This window comes from Camponotus vicinus, unplaced genomic scaffold (genome assembly GCF_025532165.1).
Source record: "Camponotus vicinus isolate PSW18456_S1 unplaced genomic scaffold, iyCamVici1.0 SCAF_14, whole genome shotgun sequence".
Classification (NCBI taxonomy): domain Eukaryota; kingdom Metazoa; phylum Arthropoda; class Insecta; order Hymenoptera; family Formicidae; genus Camponotus; species Camponotus vicinus.
The window spans coordinates 13,890,001-13,913,715 of NW_028141950.1; the positions used below are offsets into that span (position 1 = coordinate 13,890,001).

A 23,715-nucleotide genomic window follows, 5' to 3' on the forward strand; every position below is an offset into this window, starting at 1 on the left:
ATCTTGAGTAAGATATGCCACAAAAGTTTCTTTAACGATGAGATGTCTCTTATGCCATTTGCCACAAAGTGAGGTGCACAGATAATTGCATTTGATACAGAAGCCACATTCAAACAAACCACAGAAATTACATCTGGTTTTAGCACCTGATCCAGTCCGTTTCAAAATTGTACCTTCTTTCCCTTTCATTCCTAAGTCTATTACGAAAGACAAGCGTGAAATATCCAAAAAATTTATCTGTAAGAATAATGGTGGAATGCTTCTTTAGAATGATTCTTTGAAATGATTTGGCTGATTAATTAAAATATACTTACAGTCTCAGGATGACGTCTGTATATTTCTATGTTAAGTAAATTATATAAATAATCTTCTAATTCTTTTTTTCTATGATTTAACTGTTCATAAGGTACTAAAATGTCAGGCTTATTAGGAAATCTATAAAAATATTTACAATATATTTTTCATTAAATATATATTATATATATATATATATATATATATATATATATATATATAATATAATTTTTTTATACTTTTAATTTTTACCTTGGCAAAGCATTTCGTCTTCCTTTTTTTTCATTCTTAGTTCCAAGATTCTTCATGCTATTCCTCCTCTCTCTATGACTTTTGGTAGGGAAAGGTATATTCAAACTAGCACGATATATTTTCAATTGATTATGCAAATATTGAATATGTTTGTATCGCTTTTTAATAATCCAGACAAAAGGTCCATGTTTAAATTCTATAGTATATAGATTTGGATTTAAAGGATGTGTAGTCACACTGCGTTCATTATTTATAATTCTTACTTGCACTTTTTCACCAGGAATAAACACATTATAATTTTGACTTTTTAATTTTATTGGTAAATTATGTATAACACTGAAGGGTATCGTGCCACAAGTTTCTAATAATATAAGAAAAAAAAATATAAGGATTAACAAAACATACTGATTTTTAAAATAGAATATAAAAAGAATATAAGGTTTAATAAAACATACTGATTTTTAAAACAATGAAAGTTAAATGAAAATAAAATAAAAATATATGAATGTAAATGAAGAGTATATATGTTTTTATATTATATTGTGTGAATTTTAGTAATAAAGTGAATAGGAAATTAGTTTTTAATAAATAAATATATCATATGACTAAAAAAAGTTACAGATCAAATTTAATAATGTTAAAAAGACAAAAAATATATATGGAAAATGTATATGAAAGTTGATGTTTTAGTAATATATATACATACCTTCTTTATTATCCGTACATTCTATTTCTTCTTTAGAAATTTGTATTGTCTTTCCATTCTCATCAACTATTATTTCTAATGAATCAGGTATCTCCAAAGTGTCGTCATATTCAGAATCTTGTGATATTGTACAAGTTATATCTTTAAACGCAACCTCAACCAATTCAGTAGACATTTCGATAAGTTTTTCTATAGAATTTTTAATATTTTCAATGTATTTAAATATATATAAAAAACATATTCTTTTCTAAATATTAATGAAATATATAATAAAATATGAGATTAAAGTGATTTTATAAATTTTATTTTACATAATAATAATTATAAATTTGATTTTGGTTAATTATAAATTTGTTTTGGAATATTAAGACAAAAATTAAACATTCTAATATATTAATTAAAAATTCTAATATATTAATTAAAGGTTTAAAAGCAGCAAAGTAAATCTTAGATATTGTCTCACGCACACGCACACGCACACACACACACACGCGCGCACACGCGCGCGCACACACACACACACACACACACTTTATGAATTTCTCACTAAACATAAAAATAATATAAAAAGCTTTTCTTTAAACTTTTTTAAAAAATTTATAAAAAGTTATATATATATATATATAAAGAAATTTATACAGTTTCTCTCTCTCTCTTTGTGTGTGTGTGTGTGTGTGTGTGTATAAATCTATAAAAATTTGTACGAGAATAATTTGCTTTACAATTTACATATACTTACAATAAAACACAATTCTAAAATCTAAAGTCTAAAATCTCAATAGAATATAGTATGTATGCATGACTGATATATATTTTTCTTAAATACTTGCACAAAAACGCACCGTTAAAATAATAAAGAACTATCACTGTCTTTTTCTTTCTCATCACATAATTCAAGTAACGATTATTATCACAATCACTGCGGTTATATTATATGCACAATTATATAAAATACGTAAACTAAATATTATTTAGCGATACGATGAAAAATCTCAAGTTTAGAAGAAAGGAAGGTTAAGAAATGTTACCGACTTCAACTACATATATGCTTGTGATTTCCAGACATTCCACCACTTATCAATAAGTACTTATATTGTGTGTTCCGAACCCGAACCGCGCTGACGGAATTACCCGAAGCACTCCGAAGTCAGTGAGATATATATGTATATGATATCCTTTTACCTCGCGAATCTAAAGCCTCCGCTACAATGACTCTCGAGTGTATCTACAATTCAATCGTACAGTCATCGATAGTCGCTTCAGATGGTTATTTCCTTATTTCCGCATTATTTTCGGTCGCAAAGCAGTCGTAGTCGCAGTCCCTCGAATAGGAATTGAATCTATTCAAATGACTGCGACTACGACTGTTTTGCAACCGAAATTATCACCTCAAGCGATCATCGATACGACTGTACGATTGAATTGTAGATATACTCGAGAGTCATTGTAGCGGAGGCTTTATGTTCTTTTGTTATAGCTATCTTTCGTCTACGACTTTTGTATTTTTATGAATTACGTAGATTATACGATTACGTGATGATTCACCAAGCGATGACGATATGGTTAACTGCCTACTGTGATTCGCATCACATCAACATCAATAATATATTCTTTCTACATTTTCTTACATCTTTTATATAGCAGAAGTAAATTCTGATCGTTTTCGAGGAATATATATGTATATATATATATATATATATATATATATATATATATATGCATATATATATAATAAAAATATATTGAATATATTTTTTCTGAATATTTGAAATTTGTATGCGATATATTAATTGTGTATAAGTGTACTATAAATGTAAAAAAAACCGCTTTTTTTCTAATGAAAAAGATATATATATATATATATATGTATGTATATGTATATATATGTATATATGTATATATATGTATGTATGTATAATATATGTATATATAGAGAGAGACATTTAAAATATTACAAGCCATTTATCTCTTGCAAATACACATTAAAGCAAAAAAATGTTTTAAATAAAAGTATACAATATATATATATATATATATATATATATTGTATAGGGTGTTTCAGAATTCGCGGATACGGATTCGAGTTCACAGCGTGATTGTTCGTATCAAAACAAACAACTTTTTCCTGTGGCAAAATTGCGCCTGAGCATTACTTTTTAAGTGAGATCAACTTTAAGCTAATGAATAGCGTCTTAAGCCCTTTGCACAATGCTAGGCAACAGGCAATAAGAACAGAAATAATATCTATTCTCTGCTCTTATTGGCGAATATTTTCTGTTCCGCGTATTTATTGGTGAGTAGTTTCTATTCCTAATTTCTATTGCCTGTTGCCTAGTATTGTGCAAGGGGCTTTAGATTACGCTTGAATCAGGGGCGGCGCGCGCACGGCATGTGTGGCGTTTGAGCGTGTATGCTATTTTACCATTTTATTAAAGTGTTACAAGAATTATGCATCTAAATATTGCTATTTTCAATGCAACTTACTTAACAAGTGAAGATTTTCTAATTGATACTCCGAAGCAACGGAAGGGAAAATAAGATTAAATTACTTGTAAATAATTTTGATCTAAAATTATTGTTCCAACGTTTTAAAAATTTGTTGACCCTGAAAAGGGCCGTTTAAATGCTTCAGAGCATATGCTCAAAATGCAGACCTTCCACTTGTATACAGATATTAACTCTGCAAATAAGATTTTCTTGTGCTCGTTGGAGCATTTCCGATGTGATAGTTGCTATTGCACAGTGAAGTTGTTCTTTCAAATCTTCTAATGTTTCTATAGGATTTCGATAAATAAAGGTAAAATGACATACACGCTCGAACGCCACACATGCCGTGCGCACGCCGCCCCTGATTCAAGCGTAATCTAAGACGCTTATTCGTTAGCTTAAAGTTGCTCTCACTTAAAAATGCTCAGACGCAATTTTGCCAGAGGGAAAAGTTGTTTGTTTCGATACGAACAATGTGGAGCCCGTATTCGCGAACTCTGAAACACCCTATACAGGTATATACAGTATATATAGGTGTCCCATTTTAGAAAGTGCACCTCGATAATTCTTTAACGAAGCATTTTCAGCAAAAATGTTTCAGACAAAAGTTGTATGATTTCAAGGGGGACATAAGATGGTGTCATTAACTTGACCTCGAATAGTTACTTGAAGGTTACATGAAGGTCACCTTCAATTTTTTGAACGGAACCGCCAACTTTTTATTGCATATTCTTGCAGCTCATCTCGAGAGCTTTCCAAAACACTATAATTAAGTTAGTTTTCATTAAGTACTTTCCGAGTTATGAGGCTTGAAATCATTTCTTATTTTTTGTGATGAATCATAAGCTTTGCCAAGTAAATTTGGAACTAAAAAAATTAAGATCAAAACGATTTACAAAAACTTGGCGTACTCGGGTTACATTATAATACACATAATTTTACAAAGTTTGCGAATTATATAATTAATTAATTTCAATTATAGAAATATGTGAATTATAATACAACCCGAGCACGCCAAGTTTTTATAAGTCGTTTTGGTCTTAATTTTTTTAGTTCCAAATTTACTTGGCAAAGCTTATGATTAATTTCAAAATTAAATATTTCCTAATAGTAAAAATGTCTAAATTATAATACGACTCGGGTCAAATTTTTGTATGTAACTTCTTAAATCCTTTAGTTCCAGGTCTACATAGTGAAACTTATGATCTTAAAACAAGTCGATTAGTTTTTCTCTTTTAAATTTAAAATTGGCGATTAATGCAATCGATGTTATTGCAGTAAGTGTTAAATAGTTTTATGACTTACTATTTATAATCTGCAATATAAAATCCGCAATATATTAATGCTGTTTCATATATTGTACAAATATTTATTTGGATCACACATAATAATGTATTTTTATATATCATACAAAGTATTGAACTTATTTTGAAAATATGTGATATTAATATTCGGGTAATAAGAGCCTATCGCGGATGTAATTGCGTAATGATCAAAATTTTACTTGGAATAATCTCTTGGTTTGAGATTTAATTCCAACAAATTCCCCTCTAACCCCCCTAGATGGAAGTAGGCGAGAAAAATATCGGTCCGAAAGTCGCTGAATCGGGAATCGAACCCGATTTCTATACACACACTATATATATATATATATATATATATATATATATATATGTGTGTGTGTGTGTGTGTGTGTGTGTGTATGTAGAATGTGTAGAAATTTTCATATTTGACTGTGCAACCATAATTATACTTACATAGACATTTATTACATTTGCCTGCGTAGACACAAATATAGTTACGCAGAAATATTCCCTACATGTATAATGATAATTATATATATATATATATTTCTGCGTAACTATATTTGTGTCTACGCAGGCAAATGTAATAAATGTCTATGTAACTATAATTATGGTGGCGCAGTCAAATATGTAAATTTCTACACACACACACACACACACACACACACACACACACACACACACATATATATATATATATATAATTATAAATTACATAATTATATTCCACAAAATGATAACTGTCTATTTTCTTTATTAAGATTAATATATAATATGTCAAAATATATTATGTCCAAACAGAAATGAGAAAAATTTCACAATATTTACCTTTTGATTGATGAATCACAGTCCACTTGGTTGTCGTTAAGTGTCATATAAATCTGTGTTTTTATATAATACTGATAAATGTATTTGGCGTCGCGACGCTACTGCGTCGCTTGATAATAACTTTTAATATGTCACTTCTCTTCCTTGATACATTATTACACACTACTTTTCTTCCTTGTTCTGCACTATACTTTTATTTATTTACTCTTATTTATTTCTTAAAATCTGTGTTTTTAAACAAGTAACCTGATTGCTTAACGTGTCACTTCTTTTCCTTGTTACACTATTCCGCACTATACTTTAAACTATACTTTAATAAATTTATCTTTCATACGTACGTACACACATACATATACGTATTACACGTATGTACGCACATGCACACATATGATTTTGTCTCTTAAAAATATTGTACATATCGAAGCAATAATCGTATCCGCACACTGTGAACGCCGCTTGAGGGACAAACTCGCTTTGCGTGTGTGCGTGCGAACATATGTACGTGAATCTGAACCTGGAGAAAAACGAAATCATTTCTCAGGATTGACTTCACCGATTTTATTCAAACTGGTCGCAATCGATAGCTTATATTCACATTACATAATAAAAGTGTCGTTAGATTTTTTATTACGGCTCTAGTTCATTAAATATCTTAATCGAAAGTTTACTTGACGTGAAATTCCGGATAAGGTACTTGGTAGCGCTGCGTCGAGAACAGTGACTCTCAACTCAATGCTTGGACCTGTTTTTTTATGTACCCAATAAACATCAGATATCCTATGTATATACATGGAATATCCATAATGTGAAAAAAATGTACTATACATGCTATGTACATATATAGAATATTCATGAATTTACGTATATTTAGGGATATTCGTAGAACATCGTATGGATATAAATAACTCCCAGACGGCACACAAATATCCGAAGGACATCCATAAGATGATCATTAAGGATATTGAGGATATCCACAGATGATCCGTTTTATGTTCTTCGGACATTCATTGGACGTCCGTAGTATATCTGTTTATGAAATTGGTGGACATGCTTTAATCCCTAAATGGTAATATAATTTATCTATTTCATATAAAATTTTACATAAAAATTTTATATAAAAATTTTATTTAAATATAATTTATACTTGCATATTGCACTTTACATTTTAAATAGGTAATGAACAGATTATTTTCATTTATTTGCCGGACATTTACTTGTCCGACTTATAAAATTACTTTAATATCTGAAACTCCTGCATTGAGATCAGAAATTAAATTAAACAGTATATTTTTAATCTTATTTGTTACTCTTTGCAAACTTTATATAATTCTCATAACTAAAACTTAAATGCGAGAAAGATAACGAATCGCACGTCGCATAGCGGTAAATGAACGAATTAACACATCCTTGCGTACTCGCGCGAAACTTTGACGTCCAAGACCGGACATATTATGGACGTTCAAATATTGGCCGTTAACGGATGTCTCGAATCGGATGTACGATGGACGTTCATTTCATATCCGTTCATTTCATATCCATGGACGTACGGACGTAAAAGTGACATATAATGAATGTCCATAGGATATCCTGTGCTGTCTGGGACTTGTATATTCAAACAAGATCACAGCGTGAATATACATATACCCAAATAGCACAAGATATCCTCAGGATGATCCTGAATATATCCTAAATATTCTCGGGATATACGCGGGATTTATTCAGGATATGGTATAAAGCCAAACAGCTCAGGATATTTTTTGGATCTCTTAAGGAAGTCCTGCGAAACTGTAAGGGATATTTTAAGGATATCCTTTTGTGTTCCTCATTGCATCCCAAATTAGTTCAGAAAATATGTGATTGATACTATATATATGTTATTTGAAGGATTAATTTATATTATATCCAGTATATGTTTCAAGGATTATTTAAGAAGAAATTTAAAAAATTATATATGCGTTGCATATATCCACACAGTACGAATGGCTATTTGCCGACTGAATGGCTATTAGTCGACATTTTTTAGTCAACTTGAAGTCGTCTTTTTAAGTTGTCGTTTATTATTGGCCTGTTTTTTTGCGTGTGAGTGTATATTCACCAAGTAGCTACCAAAGATATCCAATAGATAAATAAAAATATTCATATACTTCCACGAGTATTACGCCTCGCCGCTAGGTGGCGAAAAGGAAAACGCTTAACCCGAAAGTGGAATTCATCTAAGACAGTAATATAAGGCCGCGACACAAGTCCCACGAATCGCAGCTTATCGGTCAAAAAGCGCTATTATAGTCGCATCTCCTCTAGCTTTTGCAAGAAGCTTCAGAGCTCCATGTAATTAACCGGAGACAGTTAAATTTTTTTTTAATTCCATCATATATGTATCTATATACAGAACATTAAATCGATCAAATTTTTGAGAAATGACATTAAAATAAAAATTTAGTAGTTAATGGACATGACATTAAATTGACTGAAAATTGACTAAAAATTGATTGAAAATTGACTTATAGTCGCCATAAAGTTGACTTCTAAGTCGACTTATTAACTGGCTGACAATCGACTATAGTTGAGTCATTTGTTGGCTGTTAGTTGACTTTAAGTTGACATTCAATCTGACTTTGAAGTCGACTTTAGACTTTTTCTGCCGACTGACAATCAATTAACAGTTGACTTTGTGCTGTTTGGGTACAAATATATATTCGACATATAAACTGCCAAATCAAGCAACGCGATATAAAATATGGGAAAAAATATGCTAGATATAACCTAAATTAAAATCCTGAAAATAGCATATAAAGCATTTCAACGATATATTCTGGACCAATTTAGGATGTATTGTAGACGTGTCAAGAGTTATAAAATTTCCTATGGACATCCTGCAAATATCCTTCGAACTTTGAAATAGAATCTCCTGAGGATATATCTAGGCTTTATGTGAGGCGCTCATTTACTATTCCTCAGGACATCCTCAGAATGTACGAGGATTACAAACAGATATCCTCAGGATATCTCCTATATCCATGTACGACGTCCTTAGGAGATCCAAAAGACGTCCGTGTGCTACCTAGGTAATATATCTCATGTACATTCTATGTATATACATAAAATGATATTATATATGATATACGCTGATATAGATACATTTATGGATAAGCATAGGGTATCACATGAATGTACATAACATGTATATTCGAACGAGATCTCTGCTTGTATGTATATACATAGAATGTATCTCATGTACATTCCGTGTATATACATCAAATGTATATACATACGATATGCGCTAATGTAGATACATTTATGGATAAGTATAGGATATCGCATGAATATACATAACATGTATATTCGAACGAGACCGCTACTTGTATATACATAAAATATATCTCATGTACATTCCGTGTATAAATATATACACAAACAAGCAGCGATCTCGTACATATATATATATATATATATATATATATATATATATATATATATATATATACAGGGTGTCCCCTAGACCACCCGTACACTCCTTTTCTTTCAAAAACTAAGCATTTTAGAGAAAAATATTTCAGACAAAAGTTGTTTGGTTTCGAGGGGGCCATAAGATGGTACCATTGGTTTGACCTTGAAGAGTCATTTGAAGGTCACATGAAGGTCACTTCAATTTTTTTAAATGGAATACCCTATATATTTTTGCACATTCTTGTAGCTCATCTCGAGAGCTTTTCAAAACACTGTAATAAAGTATTTCTTCATTGAGTACTTTTCGAGTTATGAGGCTTGAAATAATTTCTTAATTTTACGTAAATCATAAAATATCTTGTAAAATATTCATTTTTCGATTATCTTATCTTAATACTTTTATGTACAAAATAATAAGAGGAATCAATTGGTGTAAAAGAAACACAGTTATTTTTAAGAAAAAATATGTAATTGTTAATTACAAATTACATATTTTTTCTTCGAAACAACTATGTGTTTTCTTTACACCAATTGATTCCTCTCATTATTTTGTACATAAAAGTATTAAGGTAAGATAATCGAAAAATGAATATTTTACAAGATATTTTATGATATACGTAAAATTAAGAAATTATTTCAAGTCTCATAACTCGGAAAGTACTTAATGAAAACTAACTTAATTATAGTGTTTTGGAAAGCTCTCGAGATGAGCTACAAGAATGTGCAAAAATATATAGGGTATTCCATTTAAAAAAATTGAAGTGACCTTCACCTGACCTTCAAATGACTCTTCAAGGTCAAACCAATGATACCATCTTATGGCACCCTCGAAACCAAACAACTTTTGTCTGAAACATTTTTCTCTAAAATGCTTAGTTTTTGAAAGAAAAGGGGTGTACGGGTGGTGTAGGACACTCTGTATATATATTTATTTATTTATTTATTACATTTTTATGTACATTCATATATTTTTCACGAGCTCTTCGCGCCTCGCCGCTAGGTGGCGAAAAGGAAAGCGCCTAACCGGAGAGTGGAATTCCATCTAAGACAGTATATAAGGCCGCGGCACAGGTCCCACGAGTCACGGCTTATTGGTCAAAGAACGCAGACCGCATCTCCTCTAGCTTTTGCGAAGAGCTCCTGAGCTCCATAAATTAACCGCAGACGGTTAATTTTTTTTTTATGGCAAATTCCGTCATATATGTATCTATACACAGAACATATAGAATGATATCCATTTAAAAATAAATATCATTATACATGTAATAAATGTATCTATAAATGTGTATTGTACGAATGTGTATCTACGAATGTGTATTGTATATTCTCGGAATATACCTTATGTATATAACATGAATGCGCATTGCACATTCTTGGAATATACCCTATGTATATACCATGAATTTACATTGCATATTTTTAGAATATACCTGTGTATATACTGTGGACATCCTCTGTACATACATGTGGTAATTATTTCACATACATAGGATATACGCTGTATATACTTTTCATATTCTTTGTATATACATAGATTATAAAATATACATATATGTATATACATAGGACATACATAGGATATCCTAATGTTTATTGGGTACTTGGCGTCGCGACGCTACCGCGTCGCTTGATAAATATCTTTTAATATACAGGGTGTAACTGAAAAAGCGCCCACGGAACAAATAGCGTTTTTCCTGATTAAAAATCGAATCGAAAAGTCCTGAACCATTTTTTTCTATAATGCTTAATAAAGCGGTAATTATTGAGTAAAGTTGTGCCAATAAGCACCGACCTTTAGCCTCCTTGTCGAAATTTTTTTTAAGGAAACGCTTTTGACGGAAGAAATATGATTTTTAATGCAAATTAAAGTTTTTCACACTATTACAACGCATAAGAATATTGCACGATAGCGGTATAACATAGCGCCGAAACGGCGGAGCGCTCACGCACACTACCAGGCGCGCGGCTCACTGACGTGCGCCCGTCTAAAAATCGGTGCTTATTGGCGCAAGTTTACTCAATAATTACCGCTTTATTAAGCATTATAGAAAAAAATGGTTCAGGATTTTTCGACTCGATTTTTAATCAGGAATAACGCTATTTGCTCCGTGGGCGCTTTTTCAGTTACACCCTGTATATATTTTGATGTGGTTGATTTTTATTATATTTTAATATATTTTGTATAAGTATTTGAATTATTGGAATCATATAGAAATCAAACATAATCATAAAAATCGAACATTTCTATAATATTAAAAAAAAAAGAGAATTTTAAACCGTACTTGTATTACATCTTTTAAAGTAAAATAAAATAGACAAATGTAAAACATGATTTTTGTAAGAAAAAAGACAAAATATAAAAAATTTTGTTCGTAAAGACAAACTCATTATGTCGCACACTCCATCACAACTAAATAAAATCAATGTGTAATTAATCAATAAGGTATTATAAATATCGAGCCATGATTATGTGATGAAGAACGTTTGTATGAATTTATAATGTGTAAATGTAGGTAATAAAAACTTGCACATCATCGCATCTTGCTTTCTCTTTGACATAGATATCGAGAAACAGATCATTATAAGGTCGATAATGTATTATTTTATTGATTGATATTCTACTGAAAGTCGGTTAAAAAATGAGGAAAATGACACACGTGATCCAATTACTTTCACGATATGATTATGCTATAAAATGGGTATATTAATACATTAATACACATGCACAGACACACGCATACACGTACACGCGCGCGCGCGCGCGCACGCACACGCACATATATATATATATATATATATATATATATATATATATAAAATACATTCAATTTTTTTTAAATCACGATATCAAAAGAAAAAAATATATATATCTATATACATACATATACAGGGTAGACCATTTTAATCAATACACGCGAATATCTCAGAAACACTGTATTAAATCGAAAAATGTTTCAGATATAAGTTGTATGGCTCGAAGGGGAACATAAGATGGTACCATTGGTTTGACCTTGGGTGGCGTTGTCAAGGTCAGGGCAAGGTCACTTTGGAATTTTTAAATGGAACTCCCTATTTTTTATTACATATTCTCGTAGCTTACCTCGAGAGCTTTCCAAAACTATAATGAAATATTTTTTCATTAAGTACTTTTCGAGTTATGAGGCTTGAAATAATTTTTTAATTTTACATAAACCGTAAAATATCTTGTAAAATATTCATTTTTCGATTATCTTACCTTAATACTTTTATGCACATAATGCAAATAATGTGAGGAATCAATTGGTGTAAAGAAAAAACATAGTTGTTTTTGAGAAAAAATATGTAATTGTTAATTACAAATTACATATTTTTTCTCCGAAACAACCCTGTATATGTATATATAGGAAGAGCCATTTAAAGCATTACAAGCCATTATTTATGAAAATATGCATTATAGCAAAACGTATTTTAGAGAAAAGATGTTTGAAGGAAAATAAGAGAGATATTAGTTTAATCTTGAGCGTCATATATCAAAATCATATAAAGTTTAATTTAGTGTTTTTAAATGGAACCTAATTTTTTTATATAAATCGGCTTATAATATTTGGCATAAGAGGTTAAAAAGTGGGATTACTAAAAATTGAATATATATACGAGTATATAGTTAGATTCCCCCATATCTTTGGTGCTATAATGTAAAAGTAAATTCCAATAGTATTTTTAGCGGAGAATATGGGAAAAATAGTTAAAAAATTCTACGATCAATAGATATTATTAAACAATATCAATGTTAATATAATGAATATGTAATTTCATGACACTGTATATAGACTATGTACGTTTTTGTTTGACATTGTTTACCTTTCTTATATTGAAATCAGATGGAACAATATAATGATTGAGTTCTATGTTGTTGATATTTTTTACGACAGTGAAAATTATTATATTTTTTACAACTTGAAAAAAGATGTTGTTGAGGCATGTACTTTTCAAGACGAGCCAAATTAGTTATAAATCAGAATAGATTTGGGTTAGGTTATATTACTATCTAAATTACATAAATTAGAGAAAATAGGCAACAAAGAAAAATATCTTATTTATCTATTATAATGTTATGTAAAATGGAGAAAAAGGAATTATTTCTATGAAATAATAAATAATAATAAATAATGTTATATTATATATTCAATTTCTCTATATTTTAACCAATATTTTTTAAAAACATTTTATAATAGTAATAAAAATGTGTGAAAAAAATATAATATTCTATTATATTCTTTTACATATATCTAATGAGTAAAATTAATCCTTCTGAAAATATTATATCTTGTTCTGACGATTATTTATAAATCAGAGTCTAAACATTTTAAAATTCTTAGAAATATATTTACCGGATATTTCTTTATTGGAATTATATCTCTGTTTCGTGGACCGTTTCTTCGACCGTTGTTCTGAATTATTTTTCGAAGTTTTGGTCAATATATATTTATTTATTTATGCGCTTTTATACAAACTATTTTATTCTATTAAATATTTTTTTATTATTAATTGAACAAAATATTTATATTTTTAATTCATATTAAATATTAATTTAAAGCTTATTATTTATTTAATTATTTTCCCAAGAATTTAACAAACATTAAAAATATTTTTAAATATACCATGTAAATCATGAATTCTTAATATATTTTTTATTGCATGCGTTCAACGTTTTATTTTTAATCATGCAGATTTTAAATGTTTCCCGGAATATTTTCTTAAACTAATTAAAATTTAAATAAATGATAATAATTTATAATTATAAAATAAATATTTCAATACATAATATACAGAGTTGAGATAAATCAATATTATAAACTTATTTTTGTGCATTAAAATTATTGAAGCTTGTTGCGCATGAACATACATGTGGCATTTTTATAGATTGAATTTAAATCAAAAGCTCGTACTTGAATATATATGTGACATTTTTATAGATTAAATTTAAATAAAAAACTAACAAAATTTTTATGATAAAAAAATAATGCATAAACATACATTTAATCACATTTATACTACAAATTCATATATTTATTCACTTATTTACTTCATTCACATTAAGAATGAAAAAACTTTCTCGACGGTTATATAATCGATAATGTGTAAAAAAGTAAATATTGCATAAAATAATTTTGTTGCGTATTAAAAAATCGATTAAAAAATGATTAAAATCCGGATTAAGCAATTAAATGCATTATTAGATCAATTAAATCCTGATGTCGAAAAACTTGATTGTTATTGTGTATATGATGTGTGTGATTAGATTCTTCGTTGTTGGGGGCATGTCGTCTTAAAAATTTTGAATTTCTTATTATCTGACCTTAGATTGAAATATTATTATTCATTGTTTGCTTTAGACTTAAAAACTAAAAGTTAAGTTTTATAAAAAATTAATGTGACGTATACATCTTAAGTTTCTGTTAAATCACAATCATTTATTGCATAAATAATCGTTTTTATATCATTATTGTAAAAAAATATAATCATGATTTATTATTATGTCAAAAATAATAATTTGCATAATATATTAAAAATTATTAAACAAATGCATTTTAAGCGAATTTATTTTATAAAATAAATTTGAATTTTTATGTAAAAAATAGTCAAATTTTAAATTAATACATTAATTAAGTTTTATATTTAAAAAATGATAAATGATTTGAATCGATTCGTATAGAAAATATCTTCCGAAAGAGTGTTCTCTTTATAGTATATTATCTGGTCTTATTCCGTACACTGAAATCCTTTCTCTTTAATTTGTGGTTACAGACTTTTCTTTTATTTCATGCTAGGTCGTATTAAATTGAAACTATTCCATGATCTGTACACTCAGAAGTTGACATTTCATTTTAAAAAAATGACTTAAAATAATACTTTCTAAATGAAGCAAAAGTAACGTGCTTCATGTACAGAAAACCAATATCGATTTTTTTAATAAGTATTAATTCAGAATCTCTATCCTAATTAATTATACTAATTACTTATACTATTAATCTGAGGAATATCGATTTATATGTTTATCTACTGATCAATAATTATTATAGTTGTAAAAAATCCGTAATAAATTGATATTTAGAAAGCGAATAAAAAATCCGGTACGTTCAGATTAGTTGATCTAATAGAAATAATGAATATTATATAACAATATCGAAATATTATCATAAAATAAATTGAATTTAAATAGTATAATACAAAGTATAATATAATTGAAATTATCATTGCAAAGAATCATCATGCATGCCGTCCATTCGCTGCCATAAAAATAGCGTAGTTTTCATTATCTACTCTTCGTTTAATGTTTTTCATATTGGCGGTAGTAACAACATCAATAAGCATAGCAAGGTTGATAGGCAGCAATGATGGAGATAGTGATGGTAGTGGTGGTAGTGATGGTAGTAATAGTGGTGATGGTGGTGATCGCGTGGTTCTACCACATTCGGGCGAAAGGGAAAATCTGATCGAATGAATTTTTTTTCCTCCCGAACGTTGGCAACCGACATTTTTGAGACGGCTGATGTTTGAGCGGACTTGCATTTGTCTCGGAGCGTTCTACCGATTATCGTCTCAACTTCGAACGCGCGAAAAATCAGCAGCGCATCCGAAAATGCGCCACGTGCATAATCCTATCTAATCATTTTGCTGTCATCCTTTCACACGTATCCTATGATCTGATTTTTTTTCATTTGTCGCTAAAGTCTCTATTGAAAAAGTGTTTATCTCTCTTCTGCATTCTTGTCCACACATAATAACATATTGTGATTTATTTATTCTTTCAACTCAACTGAAGTTTCTTTCTGTTGTTGGAGAAAGTATTAATTGCGGATTGTTGTAGTGAATTGTGTCGTGGTGGCTTGAAATGAAACATTAGACAACTGCAAGGTGAGTGTTCTTGAAAATTAATATATTATTTAAATTAATAAATTATTTTTCAAATATACATAGAATTGAACTTTTGCAAATAAACTATTTATAATCAATAATATCTATAATTATGTGAAAATGAAATGATAATTTGTCATTTATATATAATTTGTCGCTATATTGTGTCGTTATATCGTGATTGATTGTGGATCGCAAAACTGTGGCTTGTAGCGTTAACAGACTCAGTAACAGTCAAGTAAGTTAACTGACCATTCTTCAACTGGCCAATACAACTCGATAAACCACTTTCACATGCACGAATCGCCAGCTGTATGACCTCCGTTTCTTATGTAAAACTCGAGCACCCGTGTAGTCATAACGATCATTTAAACGTTGAAAATATTTCACTTCCATCCAGTACTCTTTTGTCGTAGTTTCAATGACATTTTATTTTTAGTTTTATAGTGATACTTTCGACAACGAGTTAGTTTTACAATAACGATTTCAACAAAATTAAGCTAGGTTCTAAAAAAATTTTTTAATTAAAATCTATAATCTATAATTAATGCTTCATGCTTATAAAATACATATATCATAAAAAAATGAGCTTAATTGAATTAGCACATATTTTTCATATGTCACATTATACGTTTGATTTTTATACGTATTGTATAAATATATAAATTTTAATTATAATTATATAATATAGATATAATATATAAATTATGATACAAGCTATATGTTACAAGCTAATGTTTGATAATAATTTCTAAATCAAACTATTGAATATATGATTTCACATCTTATTAATAAAAATATTTAAGTCTAAAATTTTGTTATTTCAAATTAACGTAATTCTATAATTCCAAAAGTATAATTCCAAATTTCAATACATCTCATAATATTTGTTATTTTTTGCATTTTGTGATATTTTATTAATAATTAGCATTACAAATATATAAACATACAAACATATAAACATTTAAATATATAATTGCAGTTTTTCTTTGCAGCTTTTGCCTTACAGAATAAGACATTTAAAAAATTAATCCAATACAATATTGTCGATCGCATATTGCGTGAAAAGAATTTACTTTCTATCGATGCGCAAAAGTGCAATCATATTCGGTCTTAGAGTTTGCGTAAACTATTTCACTTCTCTACCTCTTTTTGTAACAACATTATTACCTACAAATATTTTTCTTTGCAAAATGATATAACGCGAAATCCTATTGTTACCTAACTTCAAGATTTTAAAATCTCTAGTAGATAGATGCGACAATTAATTATTAATTATATATTCAATTATGTATTACGCATTGTTGTCGAATTGAATGAAATATGAATTGCTAATGTTATGATTTAAAGTAATATATAATATAATATAATGATTGTTGACAAATAATAGCATAATCAATATAGATTAACAACTAGAGTAAAAAATTTGAATAGTGCAACCATCGTATATTTATGTTTAATTTACGTATAATATATTAATTGATTCAAGCACAGTGTGCATTGAAAAGTAGTCATTCTGTTTAAATATGAAAGCAACATCAGATAACATAATATCACACAACAAATATCTTATAATTATTATTAATTTTAAAAATATGTAAAGAACATTTCTGTATATAGGATTCTTCAGGATTGTGAAATATGATATCATTACAGTTATTTTTTTTATTATAAGCTAATTGCGTTATAAATTTCTTAGTCATGATGGAAAAAGTAGCGTAAAGTAGTTCAATATATTTTTTCGATTAATGAATTCAACAATTATTTTTATTTTTAAATCTATACGTTGTGATTTCCATTCAAATAAATATAAAGAATGTAATGCGATATTATATGAAAAAAAATAGTTTTAATATCTCGTCTTTATTGTCGATGATCATTCGAAATATATATTTAAAATAAATAAATAGAATTCAAATAAGATTCAAATAAATAAATAAGATTCAAAATTATAATCAAAATTATTATATACTTTATATCGATAGTATAGTAGATATTGATATTTAAATGTTGTATCACTTTTATTATGTTTTAATACAAAAAATATTAAAAAATATAAACTTTATATGTTTTATTATGTCTCTTAACATTAACAAAAATTAACGAAAATTATTAGAAAGTACTTTTTAAAATTGGTAATGAGTTACTTTTTAGAAAAAGAAATGATAATAGTAACAAATTATTTTATTATATTTTAATCTTAATAATTTTAACATTTATTGCATTAAAAAACATACTCATATCGAAATTATATTTCAATTATATTTAGTTTCAATCAGTTTTATTTCAGATTGAAGTTAAATCATGAAAAATAAAATTATTTTTGGTAAATATTTACTTTAGGTTTCACAGCTCGAAAAATTTTTATTTTCACATGTGTTCAATCGCATATCTCAGGAATGAAGACCGCCGCAAAATTCACGGTGTAATACTTAGGAATGTATCCTCTACAACATATGTAAAAATAAAAATTTTTCGAGCTGTGAAACCTAAAGTACCTATATATATATATATATGAGAAAGAGAGAGAGAGAGAGAGAGAGAGAGAGAGAGAGAGAGAGAGTTGCAAATATAATAATATAATTATAATACAATATATATTACATTTGTAATTCTCTCTAAAATCAATAAATTTTGAATTTTTTATTAAAAAATTAATAGACTTGCATAAGTCGCAATTTTTAAGAATATATATATATAAATTTTTTTTTTATTTCAATGGATTCTTTAATAATTTTATTAAAAAAGCATCTTAATATTTTTCAGAATGGCACGGCCGTATACCTTATGCTTGGTAGTGATATTGATGGTTTTCGCTGTTATCAAGGCCTCTCGTGAACAGATTAATCAGGTAACTTAATTGTTATAATAATAAATTACAATTACTGTTTATTCTTTTCTTATATATTTAAAAATTTGAAATAAGTGTATCAGAATAATCGTATAACAACATAATATGCTGTAAATTAAAATATTTTTTTAAATTAAAATTATTCAGAAAAGATTCAGAGAAAAAATCAATAACAATATAATACACTGTTAATCAAAACATCTTTTACATTTTTACAAAATTATTTAGAAAAAGCAGAGAAATAATTACTTGTGCATATGCAATCTAAAGTTAAAAAAGGAATAGACGATGAGATATTTTAAATCACATTTTGTACATATATCAAAGAATATAAATATATATATCAATGGATATGTACATAAGCTACAATATTTTCCTCAACTTTTACATTATAAGAAATAACGTTGTATAATACAATCGTAAAAACAAGTTAAAAATATACAGTTACGAGAGAACAGTTATCTATAAAATAATGTATAATGTATTAGATATATATACATAGAAATTGACAAGATCCATTTTACACGCGTTTTATGTCAAGGATGCATATGTACTTAATATCGACATTTACGACATTTGCGCTGATTTTCTTTCTTTTTTTTTCCATGAAGGCCGTCGACCTAGTGGAACGAGTCGATTCACATTATTCGGTTAAATCATACAGGTGAAATTGCATGCAATGCATAGCGCTCGATAATTAGAGACAAAGAAAACAGTTCTTTATAATAATTACTTGTATAACGATAAAAAAGAAAATCTTCGTATGTGAAATGAGAAATTGAAGACAATAATACTTCTTTCTCATTAAATTAAAATGCACATTATTATATATTTTTTCAGTTGTATATATAGACTATTTCGCTTTATTTTAGTGATAAAAATTAACATAAAATCGAAATAACAAAAAATTTTATTAAGTTCTCAACTGAAATTTATTATTGAGTTTCGTAGAATTTTAATTTGTGATAGAGTAATCTAAATAATAAATATTAACGAGTTATAGCAAATGATGATCAACTTCTTTCAAACAAAATTCGATATCAAATTTTTTAGAATATTTGTTACTAGGAATAAGTTGAAAAATTCTAACATACTTTGCATTATAAAATAAGTTACAATTTATCTTATAAAATTGTGACATTTGTTAGCATATAACGATTAATTATAATTTATACATTTGATATATAGCAAAAATGAAAGTGTGAATAGTCGTATAAAAGAGAAATTAGAAATATATATTAATTTGTCACTATGTTGAATTATTCATCTTTCTCTTTCGATCGTGTTCGAAAATGTCGAACGCTTTCGCCGACTCTTTCACTGTAAAGGTTGAAACGCGTTTTGATGTGCAAAAGCAATCTTCCTTATGCATTTTTTATCAGATCTATCAAATTGTCATAAATGCAAGTTTATGTATGTGTTTTCTCTATAATTTGGGAAGAAATTCGATAATAAACGAAGTTTAAAATAAATAACATATATATTGATTGTATTGTTAAAATTTTTAATAAAATATAAAATCGAAATTTTTTTTCTTTCTCTTTTAGTATTTCGAAGCTTACTTACGCAAGCACACGCACACATACATATAGTTTTTATTAAACATTTTAAAAACTATACAAATATAATTTTTTTATTAAATACTTTTATTTTAGATACATATAAGAAATATTAAAAAAGAATTAAAGATCAAAGAAAGAGAACTTGGAAAATTAATATGTAAAGCTAACATTTTTTTGCAGATAAAACACTATCGTATACAGGGTGAGCCATTTTAATTAACGCACGCAATTATTTCGGAAACAAAGCATTTTAGAGAAAAATGTTTCAGACAAAAGTTTTATGGTTTCGAGGGGGCCATAAGATGGTATCATTGGTTTGACCATGAAGAGTTATTTGAAGGTCACATGAAGGTCACCTTCAATTTCTTAAATGGAACCTACTATTTGTCATTGCATATTCTTGTAGTTTATCTCGAGAGCTTTCCAAAACACTATAATAAAGTATTTTTTCATCAAGTACTTTTCGAGTTATAAGGCTTGAAATAATTTCTTAATTTTACATAAACCATAAAATATCTAGTAAAATATTTATTTTTCGATTATCTTACCTTAATACTTTTATGTACAAAATAATGAGAGGAATCAATTGGTGTCAAGAAAACACAAAATTGTTTCGAAAAAAAAAATGTAATTTGCAATTAATAATTACATTTTTTTTTTCGAAACAATTATGTGTTTTCTTTACACCAATCGATTCCTCTCATTATTTTGTACATAAAAGTATTAAGGTAAGATAATCGAAAAATGAATATTTTACTAGATATTTTATGGTATATGTAAAATTAAGAAATTATTTCAAGCCTTATAACTCGAAAAGTACTTGATGAAAAAATACTTTATTATAGTGTTTTGGAAAGCTCTCGACATAAACTATAAGAATATGCAATAAAAAATAGGTAGTTCCATTTAAGAAATTAAAGGTGTCCTTGACCTCACCTTAACGATGCCATCCAAGGTCAAACCAATGACACCATCTTATGTTCCCCTCAAAACCATACAATTTTTGTCGAAAACGTTTTTCTCTAAAATGCTTAGTTTTTGAAAGAAAAGGGATGTACGGGTGGTCTAGGACACCCTGTATATAATAACACAGACCTGCGAAATTTTAGATTTGGTTAGTTATAAAAAGCAGAGTAAATGAATCTAATAGATTTTTTGACGCTGAAAAAAAATCTGGTAGAATTTCTCCAGCATATCAGGTTTTTGAGTAATTTGTGATAGTCCAAAAATGGCTATTTCGGCAAATTTCATGAATTTATTATAAGGGAACCTAATTTTTTGAAATATTTCTGCCAATGACATCATATGGTACAGTCTTCATCTTTCAAATCCATTTTCGATTGCTGCCGCACGATTTTTTTTCACTGACAATCAGATATACAAGTTATAAGACTAGTCATGCATATACAAGTTATAAGATTGGTTATGCAGTGGTCCAATAAGACATTCCAATTCAACCATGTTACCTCTCTGCCTTATCACAAATCAAAATTTGGGTAAAAACATAAATTTTTAAACGCCGCCTGTCATTTTTTTGAAATTAAAAATGACGCATCCAATATGACGGGCAGAATTACAATAAAAAGATATAAAATTTAAAAAAATTATCAAAATATGTAACAACTGTATAGATATATAACAACTGTTAGATATATTTTTACAGGACTTTTTTGGACAACCGAACTTGACATATGTAAGCCTTTTCAAATTTCAAAATGATGGATCTGTCATATATATTGATGCCTATGTACATATATTTTTCGAAACGTAAATTTTCTTATAACTTCATACCTGTACATCTCGAAAAAAATCGTCTAGCGACAATGGAAAATGGATTTGAAAGGTGAAGACTAGTACTATACGATGTCAGTGGCAGAAATATTTTGAAAAATTAGATTCTTCCATAATAAATTTATGAACTTTGAAATTGTCATTTTTGGACTATTTAACTATAAATTATTCGGAAACCTGACATGCTGGGAAAATTCTACGACCAGATTCATTTTCAGCGTCACAAAATCTATGAGATTCACCTAATCTGCTTTTTGTAACTGATCTTTGGAGGCCTGTGTAATTAATTATTCTCTCTCTCTCTCTCTCTCTCTCTCTCTCTCTCTCCCTCTCCCTCTCTCTCTGTCATGATTGTTATGATGATGTACATATAAATTTGAGAATGTAATTAAAAAATGCTACTTACAATTAGATAAACATTGATATTTAAATAATATTTTACAATAAAAAATTATAATCTGCAAAATTGTAATCTACTAAATTAAATTTAAATTATAAGAATTATTAAATATTATATAATTTCGTTGAGCACTTATAATCAATATCCTTACTAAATAAAAAAATCTAGGGTTAAATTTAAAAAAACTACTGTTATTAAATTTCCGTATATTTCACAAACTTAATGTCTAATACACATTTTAATTCAATGAGCATTTATGAGCATTTATGATTATATTAAAGAAAAAATCCAATATGAAATTTTAAAATTTGACAAGAATTTTCTTTTTCGTTTAATATCTGTATATATCTATCATTATGTATATTTATTATATTTATTTCTATATAAACTTCTTCGTTCAGTTTAATTCTGTGTGTTAATTATCATTATTCACCACTAATCATCATTATTTAATACATATTAATCATTTTTAATTAATGCACATATAAGATTTAATGCACTTGAAATTCAAACAAATAATAAAGATTCCATATGTATGTACTTTTTGTTCTATACATTCTTTGTTTTATGGTTTCATGGTTTCAAGAAACTATATATGTGCCTTTACTTATAGATATAATTTTAAAAAGTTTTATAAATATTTTTTCGAAAAAATATTGATTACAATTTAAAATATAATAACTTAATTTTACGACACCATAATATCACATATATTGAGTATTAAAATTCCACAAATATTATCTTAGTGTTCATTGTCTATTTTGTAATCTATTGTCTATTTTATCATTGTCTATTTTATTTTCATTATTATCATTTCAATTATGATTGTAATTTTCATGTATTTTCAAGAAAGCCAAGAGTTTGCGCACTAATATATGTATTAATCGGTGTAACAG

The 23,715-nt window shown here is 27.8% G+C and overlaps 2 protein-coding genes across 14 annotated transcripts in view; one reads left to right on the plus strand and one right to left on the minus strand.

Moving 5' to 3' along the window:
* The window catches only part of Pld (Phospholipase D), a 26,748-nt gene extending 20,494 nt beyond the window's left edge, over nt 1–6,254 (minus strand). For 2 of the 9 annotated variants that reach the window (XR_014436781.1, XM_083089372.1), the window contains exons 1-5: nt 2,095–2,372; nt 1,253–1,441; nt 547–907; nt 315–435; nt 1–237 (exon numbers count right to left, since the gene is read on the minus strand). The exon at nt 1–237 is cut by the window's left edge and continues 184 nt beyond it. Coding sequence is in view for 8 of the 9 variants with exons in the window: in XM_083089372.1 (XP_082945498.1) it covers nt 1–237; nt 315–435; nt 547–907; nt 1,253–1,441; nt 2,095–2,137 (951 nt within the window). In the remaining variant the exon portion in view is untranslated. The other 7 variants (XM_083089366.1, XM_083089368.1, XM_083089370.1 and 4 more) reach the window with 7 other exon arrangements.
* The window catches only part of LOC145965795 (uncharacterized), a 407,995-nt gene that overhangs the window by 286,654 nt on the left and 97,626 nt on the right, over nt 1–23,715 (plus strand). For 3 of the 5 annotated variants that reach the window (XM_083089473.1, XM_083089475.1, XM_083089478.1), the window contains exon 2: nt 18,982–19,066. In XM_083089473.1, the coding sequence (XP_082945599.1) occupies nt 18,982–19,066 (85 nt within the window). Of the gene's footprint in view, nt 1–15,798; nt 16,216–18,981; nt 19,067–23,715 lie in introns of those variants that run through there. The other 2 variants (XM_083089474.1, XM_083089477.1) reach the window with 2 other exon arrangements.